Source organism: Prosopis cineraria, unplaced genomic scaffold (assembly GCF_029017545.1).
Source record: "Prosopis cineraria cultivar Desert tree isolate PC_DT_omini unplaced genomic scaffold, ASM2901754v1 PC341, whole genome shotgun sequence".
Taxonomy (NCBI): Eukaryota; Viridiplantae; Streptophyta; class Magnoliopsida; order Fabales; family Fabaceae; genus Prosopis; species Prosopis cineraria.
The window spans coordinates 29,590-41,056 of record NW_026555668.1 but is presented as its reverse complement, the minus strand read 5'-3'; the positions used below and the strand labels follow the sequence as shown (position 1 = coordinate 41,056).

General features: G+C 33.4%; 2 protein-coding genes across 2 annotated transcripts; both read right to left on the bottom strand.

Annotated features, from left to right (window-relative positions):
* Window positions 1-571: 571 nt before the first annotated feature.
* On the bottom strand, window positions 572-5,498 carry LOC129296492 (transmembrane emp24 domain-containing protein p24beta3-like). The gene is made up of 4 exons (XM_054935089.1): window positions 5,126-5,498; window positions 2,006-2,192; window positions 1,612-1,719; window positions 572-988 (listed from the first exon to the last, which is right to left on the bottom strand). Exons 1-4 carry the CDS (start codon window positions 5,342-5,344, stop codon window positions 855-857), a joined length of 648 nt encoding a protein of 215 aa, XP_054791064.1. The 5' UTR covers window positions 5,345-5,498; the 3' UTR covers window positions 572-854.
* A 1,653-nt stretch (window positions 5,499-7,151) lies between these two features.
* LOC129296493 (acireductone dioxygenase 2-like) lies at window positions 7,152-10,442 on the bottom strand. The gene is made up of 7 exons (XM_054935090.1): window positions 10,283-10,442; window positions 9,113-9,224; window positions 8,934-9,028; window positions 8,375-8,489; window positions 8,157-8,281; window positions 7,569-7,639; window positions 7,152-7,476 (listed from the first exon to the last, which is right to left on the bottom strand). The coding sequence occupies exons 1-7, from the start codon at window positions 10,298-10,300 to the stop codon at window positions 7,410-7,412; spliced, it is 603 nt and encodes a 200-aa protein (XP_054791065.1). The 5' UTR covers window positions 10,301-10,442; the 3' UTR covers window positions 7,152-7,409.
* Between the last annotated feature and the right edge of the window lie 1,025 nt (window positions 10,443-11,467).

Here is an 11,467-nt window from a genome sequence, read left to right as displayed (position 1 = left end):
TTTAAATAAAAGGAGTACTACTCTTATATATATATATATATATATAGCACTGTTTTTTTAAATTTCTCATCTACTACAATTTAAATATAATCTAACTTGTTCTTTTTCAAAATGTATTACCCTATGTATCACTTTAAAGAAAATAAAATATTTAAGAAAATACTAGGTGTGCAATAGAAGAGAAATTCATTAACAGTATATAATTAACTTATACTTCATAATTTTATTTGCACACATTTGAGGCACACAACTACATCAATGTTTTTCATAAGTATTCAAACTACAATCAACTTTTACATATAAATAATAGAATAATAGATTTTTACACCTCACATAAAAGGTTGCTACAGGTTTTGGGAGTATGGCCAAAACTCTTGTATCCAAAAAATGTAGATCAAATTTTTAAAAATTTGAAAGTATAACATATTAATATTGATATATAAAAAGTTTATTATTCATATACAATAAGTTTATCATTTAAAATTTAAAATTTACAAGAGTTTATCATTTATATATAATGGTATATTTTATATTAATTGCATGCAATAATAGGAATTCCATGCTCCTTGAATGACCCAAGATGTTCTATTCTTCTCCAACCATTGAGAAAACAAACAAGCTTTATCTCTTACAAAGATCGTAGTAAATTCCCACAAAGTGTAAATGAACTCTCGAACAGAAAATTTCAGGAAATGGGAATCTAGGAACCTCTTTTTTGGTTTTCAGAGTTATGAATATAAATTACTCTCTGTTGGAAGGAAAGAAAATAGTACTCACCAGCCATCATATTGTTACACAAAGGGAAAACAACTGTAAAACCTAACCCTTCAGCTAAAAGAAAAGGAGGAGGAGATTCAAACACGGTTATAGGCCACTGACTTGCTGAAAAGCCGCCGGATGTATACAACTTGCAGTGCACTAACAAGAGCTAGAAGAAGGTACTCTCCCACCGTGTAGAATATAACGCGCTTCCGGGTGCTCTCGTTCGCTGCATCATCGTAAATAAAATAGGAAGCTGAGTCAGATAATGGTACTAGCCACTGTGTTCTTAAGTACTTCATTGAGTTTTGATAAACCTAGTTAGCTGAAGCAGCAATATCAGAAAACTAATGAATAAACTGAACATTGATGCAGTCGTCAACAGATATCGACTTAAGGACAGCTTACAGATTTAGAAGGAACAAACTGCCTAAATGCAACTCTCTAAGATGATGACAAGGACTAAAGGCTTGTTGAAAACGTAAACGATAAATGATGCGCGCGCGCGCGCGTAATGCTTCTGCTGGTCCAGAGAGTGACGTTTGATATCACAAATGCCAACTTCGGGAGGAGTCCATGTGTCTCTAGCTTTAGTTATTGCACTATATAATATACAGCGATGTATAGAACTTAAAAGGACTAAATCAACATGCAAACTTCTGTTGCTAACACTTGCCACCAATATCAAGATGGGTAAAACTTTAAAACTGATGTCTAGGAACCATCACTATCATGGAACTAATGAATTGAATCAACGTATTTAACATAGAAAGAAAAATGACACGACTACTAGGCAACAGCCGACCTTCTACATGGGCCTGTCACAGTTCATCAAAAAGAAAATCAACTTACTATGTCGATGCCGTGCATCACGGGCTCTAAGGTATTTTTGCTCAGCTGTAACAGACTCTAGTGCCTCTCTGAGCTCAGCAATTTTAACATTTATTGGGTCCAAGTGCTCTGCAAATTCGCCAATCAAAGTCAATAGGAAGCCCCAAAAAGATGGGGAGAAAGAAACTTAACTAACGTCAATATTCACTAAGTCCAAAAATACACACACTAACATCAATCTTCACATACTTCAAGCAATACCTCAATTTATTATTATTTTTTTTAATACTCAAGCAGTACCTCGTATTAATAGTAAATGTTCATCACACAGTTCATGATCTATATGCACCTAAAGATGGCAATATGACAACATAACAGACTATAGCAATAAAACCTGCTTATGCAAAGAACATACCGTTTTTAGCAAGATCATGCTCAGTAGGGATATGACCAACATGAATGTAGAAAGAAACAGTCTCAGGTGTGGAATGAGGGTTATGAAAGCAGAATTTATACATTCCACTTCGTGGGGCTTTAAAATCAAACTTGTCGCCAGAGGTTCCTTTGATAGTGTGGACTATGTTACCTCCAGGAGATGTCACCTGTAGGTTACCACAAAATTAGGATAACTGAAAAGCGAACCATATAAAACAATAATAGGTGGATCATTCTGAAAGCCAATATTGAACACTAATCTACAACTTGATCATGCAAATCAGAAACCAACAACGTCTCCTGATCTACTTCCTAGCATTGTGAGCACACAATTTTCCAAAAAACTTCTGCGCAGAGAGGTTACCAAAGGCATTGGCATGGTCTCTAAACCATACTCTTCAGGGATTGACATTTAAAATGAACAATACAGGAAAATAAATCGTTTTATGTGAAGAAAACCAAGGCCATCCATTCAAATATGAGCAATCCACATTAGACCTTATTAGCTCATCCCGCCAGCCTCCCACCTGTTATCACTTTCTACATTTTATTTTGCAGCCTGACTTTGTTCCAAATTCTCCAGCGCTTCTCATTTTAAAAGAACTTGGAGAACAAGCATCACAATTTAAAAGTCAATAATAATACAATAGAAGAAAAAGAATTTACCAATTTATTGGTCTTTTCTGAAGTTATAATTTAGGCAAACATTAATAGAATTCCAATATATCTTAAACAAATGACACCAAGGCAAACGCCAACATATCAATATACTCCCTCTAATCCTATTTATACGTTACTTCCAACATGTTTCATTAGAACAAAAAAAATAACTAAAAACTCATTAACTCTTGTCTAAAATTTAATAAGTTTTCAATTTTGCCCTTATTAATATGCATACTTTCTCTCACCAAAATTTAATGGGGATAAAAGGAAAAACTTGTAATAAAACAATAATGACTTGAAAATAAGACCAAAAAAATCCTTCTCTCTTTGCTTTATATATAGGACTTGAGGGAGTATGTAATAAATATCCATAGCAAGACATACTATTCATAACCATAAATAGTGTGGTTCATCCCTCACGTTTTGTGCAATGCACAGAAAGCCATGTCTAGTCAATGCTTCAAAACAAGAGCGCATGACAAGGAAAAAATTATCAAAAACAAATATTTATAATCAGATATTGTTTATGCAAGAAATAAGTTAACAATAATTTCATAACTCTTAAAAGCATCCTCGTCTGGGCTAGATTTATTACTACATTAGTGCATCAGTACACTGCAACTTCAAAACTAGAGACCATGACACCATGATAAGATCTATTTAACACAACTACTGATGACTTTGTCGGGGTAGTTTTTTCTTGCACCAGATGAGTTCACAATAACTATATAACTCTTAAAAACATCCTGGTCTGGTGATCCTTTAATGCATCACCAAGTATCAGTGATTTAACCCAGCAAAACAAGAAAATCTACCAAGTTCTTGTCTAAAATGTTTTTCATACATCAAATGAATGAACAACTATATTTTCTACTTCCAACCTAATTCCACCTATGTTTCATAGAGGTCCCCAGCAAGATAAAGGGAAAGATTGTGTTAGACTCTCAATAGCCAATATAAAATTCTGTCAATCCCTTGTGACATGGATCAAAGACATTATTCTGTTGCTGTTGTATTTTCTACTTACAACCTCATTCTTAAAGTAGGAGGAACAGCCATAGATTCATTGATCATCCTCTTAAGTGAGACTGAAAGGAAGTCTGGATCTACGTTTCATTAGAGATTTCCAACATCATCTAAAGGTGCCATCGATGACTTATGACGCAACACAAACCATATTACAAAGACATAGATCGGATTCTATAGCTTATCAAACTCCCTACTGTTATTATAGACTGCTCTTTGCTCTTCAATTATCTAACTGGCTGAAAGGAATCCGTTGCTTATTAGGATTTCAGCCTCTTTTTTATTCAGAAACATTAGAACTTCAAATCTTCAACTTCGTTTCATACTTCCACAAAAATGGCATATGTTACAATAAAATAGAATAGCAAATGCCCAGACTACTGTTAAACACTCATCTTAAGATCTAATAAAATAGCAAGTGCTAGAGAATTAAACATTCATCCAGGGGAAAAAAATCAGGTTCTGATCCTCTCTCCCTTTATTCTCTTTCTCTTATCCCTTCTTCTCTTTTTTGTTTTGGTGGAATATCCCTTCTTCCCTTTCAGGTCTGTGATAGGAATGATGGCAGAGTCAACCAGGATGAAATCGGTTGAAAAGCAAGTAAGGGTCTAGACACACAATCTCAATCCTTTATGGCTGAAACAAAGCGGTATATTGAAAAAAATCCAGGAAGATGAAGAAATTGTACAACATACTACTTCTAGCTTTCAGGAGCGGAGGATAGGAGATAATTGAAAAACCAAAGCAAGAATGATAAGGATATTGCAGAGAAATCGGAGAAGTTTTGATCAGATATTGGATTTGACGAGGAACTAAGGAATCTATCCGACCAATCTTTTTTATCTGTGTAGCTTGCTCTTCCCTTTTCAGTCTTCCCTCCATTCTCTATTAAGTTGTAACACTCATCCGCTTGACTAGCAACTATAAAACTGTCTAGGCAGCTGACGCAGAATGAAGTTCATGGCTTTTGATTTAATCAAACAGTATTATATTTGGGTTTTATTTCAATCTAGGTTTAAGTCCATCAAACAAATATGCAAACTCCTATCTGACCAAATCAAAAACCCTAATTCCAGGACTGGAACCATTATTCGACATGCCTTTATTTCTGTATCAGCAGCATATCAAAGTATCAGAACCTTTGAACTGTTATTCAGAACAGTAATGTCAACTATTCTAGGTGAGGTATCAAAGAAAAAGTATGCGACTTGTGTCAAGATGCGTAAATCATCTTCATATTTTTCTACCAAACAAAAATGAGGCCAAAACGGCTTTCTACCATTTAAAATAGCGCAAATCAACAAAATATTCACAGATCAACAAATAATTTGATTAAAAAAAACTAGGGAAACAAAAACGATGAGCAAAAAGGGAAGCGAACCAATAAAAAAAAAAGGCACATCGAACTCACCGTCAAGTCGATGCCGGGATGATCGGAGCTCCAGAAAATGTCATGATCGACGACAACAAAGTTCCCAGTAACCGTGTCACCCTCGTAGAGCACATACTCATACACGCACTCAACGTCGTTTACGGTCACAGACAACGATTCAATCCTACCTAAAAAGCTCAGCAACAAGCAGATCAACAGCATACACACCCTCGCGCTTCTCTTATTCGTTTCTTCCATCAAATTCCCTCTTTTTCCCGATTGAAGATTATAAGCACACGAAATCGGGGCGAGCAACTCAGTTTCAGTAGCTCTAGCTCTTGTGCCTCTCGGATCTTAAAAACTGCGATTTCGAGCACGTTGCTTCCTCGGCGCCGCAACGACGCCAGTGAGGATGGTTTTACCTGCTTTGGCGATGTCGTTTAGAAGACTTACGTGTGAAACGCAAACAGCTCCACCTTTCACCAGCCAATCAAACAACGAGCTGTTCTGACCTGGACGTGCAAACAATTTAACTATACAACTTGTTCGGAGATAGTTTTTTTTTTTTTTTTTAAGTCAGAAGCTGTTGGCAAGAAAATTAGGTGATGATTAATTAATGATTAAATATTTTTTAATTAATTCAATTTTGACATAATTTTATATCATAATATATTACGTATTTTAAATAAAAATATAAAAAATTAACAGCATGAAAGTGCTCCTTACCTTTTTGTTTACCACCTATTTTTGTTACCTTTCCTCCATTATATGCTATATTTTTATTTATTAATTGGAAACGGAGAATCTAAACTCATGAAGAAGAATTGTTATAGTGCTACGGTGGGAAAAAAAACTACCTACAACATGGGAGTTAAATCAACTTATTCTAAAGTTTAAGGTTAAAGTTTTACAATCTCTATTCATATTAAATAAATATGTTAAAATTATTCCTGAGATACTTATAAGACCACGATTAATAATAGTAATCCCACATAATCAGAGTTTAAATTAGTCTAGATAGTGATAATATTCCAATTTTCCAGTTCCAGGATATATGGAATTAAAAAAAAACCATAGCAGCACTTGTTTGGATTAATACTTGCTAAACTGAAATGTTTTACAAATTAAAGTTTATAAATTGAAATTGAGATAATAGTCAATTACTATAATATTTTATCCTAGTTTATAAGATAATTTAAAAAAATTATATGTACTAATAAAGTTCATTCAACACATTTTATAATCTTTTTTTTCTCAAAACAAAATTTAAATTGCAAAAATATCATTCATTTAATAATTTTAAAGAGAGAGAATATAAAAAATTTTGTTTATAAAACAACAGAGAGAACGTAATAAAGATGGGAGGATAATATTAAAAAAATATTTAAATAAAATCTTATTTTTTATTAAATTATTTTATATTTTAAAATATCAAATCACTTCTAAAATCATCTTATAAACTCAGAACAGAGTATAATATATGTTTGGATTTTTTTAAAAAAAAATCAGTTTGACAAACTAAACATATTTGAATGGTTAGTTTAAGGCAAAAGCAGGTTTAGATATATAATGATAATAAAAACTTGAGTTTTATGATATGTATATCATTTGATATCTTTAAGAAAAAATATAATAATTTAAATAAAAAATATAAAAATCAAAATTACCAAAATTATGAAAACATATTATTGAAAATATTAAAAAAATAAAAAATATTTTTCAAGACAATATAAGAGAATTGATTATATTATAGCATGATGATGGCACTGAGAATGAAAGATTGATGGAGAATGGAAGATGAGGACTACTCCTGCGACAAATAAATTATTATAAATAAAATTTATCTTAGGTGGATTTTTATTGCAATTGTTATTCTTAGAAGATATTATTACTAAATTATTACGTGGTATGAGAAAATTAAAATAATATTCGCACTATTTATCCAATTAGATCATTAAAGGTGATATTAAAAAATTATTTTTCCTGATTTCAAATTTTATATAATATGCTTCACCTGAACTAATCATGATCTTTTTTCGGGTCATATGAACTTGGAAGATAAAAATGAGGATAACTCGGAACAACCACCAAGACAATCCTTAATTATACAGCGAGTGGCGAAATAGCAACAGCATAAACTTTGTACATTGTATCATTATCAACTCCTAGATGTCCCTCGAACAGAGCCAAGACATCAAGCAAGCATCTTTATTTAATGAGCCCACATTTTTTTTAGCAGCAAAAGCTCAGGCCTTCTCACACTCATTCCAATTATAGTTATAATTATAATTATTATAATTAGACCAATAACAGAAGTAGATCTCTAGGCCGTAGCATCAACAGCATGGTTTGCGACATCCTTCTCCACAAAAGAATTGATATATTCCTTTCTGCAAAATTTCAACTCCCGTGTAAGTCTCTATGAAGTACAAAGTCTCCTATGTGATTATCCTTCCATCACTTGTATGTACAATCATCATACCTTGCAGGAAGATGATCGTGAGGACGATTGTATGGAGTCCAAACTGGTTCGCCAACAAAGAATCGAAGAGCCTGCAAATTCATAATCGCGTAAGAAATTTGACAATTCCACCTAATAGGCCCCAGGAAAAGATGAGTCAAGTGAAGTGAAATATGGACATGTTTGCCATCTAAAATTTCAGTGTGATGCTTAAACATGAATTACCAGAAAGAGCTAGAGAAGTTACGCGTGAGAATAATATTGGTATGTTTTCGGACCAAAGGACTAGTTTTACCACGTAAAGTTTAGATAAGTTCTACCACAGTGATCTTCAACATAAACTATCTCAAGTTAAAAACTTTACACGAACCCAACTCAGAAAAAGTTCGGCAACTGGATATTTGTTTTTTAAAAATTATTAATATCCAAGACCCCAGACCACAACAATAAAAATGCTTTCCAGAAGGCCCAGGGTGTTGAGGTAAGGTACTTTGAAAATTAAGCTAAACCCCCATGATGGGATGGATAAACTAAAAAGGTTAAGGGGTACACATCTTCACATTGATAAAATGCTAATTAAGTACAACTAAGTCCATATGTAATCAATACCTTGATATAGTTGCTTTCATCCAGAGTAAAGCGATGATAAATCCCAGCAGGCAAGATGATCATTCCTCCTTTCTTTACCCATACACGAATCCAAGCATCATTGCGATCCCTGACATCAAAATAACCTTAAGCAATAGAGTAAAAAATTAGCAACTGAATGAGGTAAGTCGTTGGGAACTAAAAGGTCAGAATAAAGCATGACTCTGTACTGTACATACCACTTCCAGCAACACAGTACCGAATCTCCTCATCAGTATGAAGATGCTCCTCAAAAAAGCTTTTGATCTTCTCTTCATAATTAGGCAATTTTTCTGGGCAAACTTCACAAACATCCTGCACGTAATGTACCTCAGTTTTAATGACAGTGCAAATACAGAGATAGCCGATTGTCAAACTGAGATATTTGGCACCAGCAACAGCAACAGATCATTTTAACCGTTAAAGAAAACCAAAAAATCAAATAGTATGGCTTCCCACACATAGTGTCGCAAGGGAATTAAGGGGTAGTTGGGGAATTTCCCATAGAGGTAACTAGGGAATTTGATGTTCGCAGGAAAACCATCCACACCTCTATTTAGCATAAAATAGAGGAGCTATGTAGATGCAAGGGTGTCAAATGAAATAAACTGTTAGTTTTATTAGGACATTTTAACATTTTCCATGCATCAGGCATGCATAATGTCATGTCATAGAAAAGGAACTCTCTGCTTATGGTACTTTAACCACAGGAAAGTTTGTATGGCTTTGCTGTTATAAATGAAATAACATATAGCAGACCTGGTAGCTGTAACCACGATCTTCCCGAATCTTTTTCAACTCTGGGTCTGTCTCATGATTATCAGCATCTAATCGCCAGCTGAGAACTCCAAGTTCTGAAACATCAACATGATTTAGAGTAGCGTGAAACTCTCAATCAGCAGCTAAATAGAACAAGCAAATATTCCAGAGATGCTTACCAGCAAGCTGGTCCAATGATACATACTCCTTGGGTTCTTTGTGATGTGGCAGTCTCTGATCTGCATCAGAACTATCCATATACCATGCTTGAATAACTTCCTCTCGAGGATCCTGTGAGATAAGAAATTTGAAAAATGATTCCTCTAATGTTTAGCAACCATGAAAGATGAAAACCCAAACCAACCGGAAATTTGAACCCAAGCTGGACATAAAAAAAGGTGCAAATTGAAATACAGTAGCATAGTCAAGAATTGAATTAAAAAAAGTACAGAACTCTAGATAACCAGTTCGTGGAATCTTGTAAACACTATACAACACACTTCAAGATAAAAACAGACTAACTTGATGCTCAATTAATAAAATTCAGTTAACTGATTTAATGATATCGCCACACTCATCACAATAACTAATCATTAAGAGCCATCAGTCATAGGAGATTACATGATTAAGAGACATGATATAGAGTTCAACCTACTCCCATCATACATAGAATAATGATCAACTTTTCAATAGTTGAGACAAAGGATCTTCCATGCGTTGTTGGAAATATTTTTCCAAATCCATCAAAAGGAGAAACATCCAGAATCCAAGGATAAAGTTGTATTTTCAGACGAAGTAAATATGTTTTGGATGTTAGATATGGATATAACATACATATGAATAATAATTCTCTGAGTTTTGCATCAAGCTAGAGAATGGGTGAAAGCAAAATCTATTGAGTATTTTTAGACAGAGGTGTTTAATAGGATCAAAGGATGAAATCTAAGACGGAAAAATTGATCATGGAGAATTCATTTCAAACACTGATATTAAAGAGTACCCAGGCCCAGATAGTCCTCCCAAGTTCTCAAAATTTTTCCATCTAAAACCAAATATGCAGTATGAGTCCAGAAAACCCAGGAAACGTATCAATTAATCTCCAGTATAGCACGGTAAGGGTTTCAGTATGTTTATCGTAATCAAACCTCACATGTCCATACTTAACCAAAGTTTAAAACAGCTATAATAGAGCTCTTCCTAAACTAAGGTCCGTAAGCTATTATCGGTAATGCCTATCAAAAATTGAAGAGAAAACATTCGGCCGCACGCTCACCAGGGAAAAAAAAAAAATATTGCTCGAGAAAAAGAATTAACTTTTCCAAGAAACAACAAGCAAGGAGAAAGAATACCTTGTCCGTGGCAACCATTTTTACTGTCTGGGATGAAACAATTGAGTCTCTCCAATCTTCAGCGATCGAAATCCCACGCAACCCACCCCCCGCGATTTATCTATGAGAAGATGATTTTGATTTGACCAAAATACCCTTGCACGTGAAAGTGACAACGTTTGGATGTTTGAGACTGGTAGAGCGTCCAGGTTAGCAGAATCGGGACGACGATAGCAGGATTTGAAGGAGGGTAAAATCGTAATTCTAAGAGGCGATTTAGCATAGCACTGGAAATAGTGGTGCTGAGCGGAAGAAGGGTTACAACTTTTTTTTATAAAAAAAGATGTTCTCAAAAGGCATTTTTTGTTAAAAGTTAAATGTTTAAAAAAGATATTTTTAATATATTTAATATTTTAAATATAATTAACGGGTTTTATAGATTTTTTAAGTAAAATATTTTATTAAATAAATATAAATATAAAAAGATATTATAAGTTTAAAAATAATTAAATATTTTATTGGGGTAAGATAAAAATACATTACATTTTTAATATATAGATTTGTATATATAATTAAAGATTTTTAATCGTTAATTATTTAAAATAATATTGCAGGATCTCCGTCAACATTGTAAAAGATTCAAATCCAAAGTTGACTTGGCTTTCGGGCATCTTTTTGGTGTGACAGGAAAAGGATGTAGAAGTCAAATTCTATCATCCAATTAGAGTTCTGCGTGTTTCATTTAGAATGTTGAAATCTGAAATGTTTATAACCTCGTTTTCCGCAAGAAAATACAAGTCAATGCTTGACACGTAGTCAAAGTTTGTATTTTGGTTTGACTTTCTCAACTGGGATATGGATAATATACCAAGGGGAAAAAAAAAACATAGGGCTTCCATCATTTTAGATCATTCTTTTGCCAATTGTGCAAATGCATATCATACTACTTCAATCTTCAAAAACATCACAAGAATTGACCACGCTCTTAATCACGTCTGTTTCTTACGCGGGATACCACTACAAAGTACTAAGACTCACAAATTTATTAATTCTAAAATGAATAATTTTATTCAACTTCTCTTCCATTTACAAGAGAGAGCACACCTAACTTATGTAAACTCATAAAGACTATTTCCTAAAATTTTAATTACAATTTCCTAATATTAAAAGGAGAATGAAAATAATATAAAATAAAAGAAAATATTA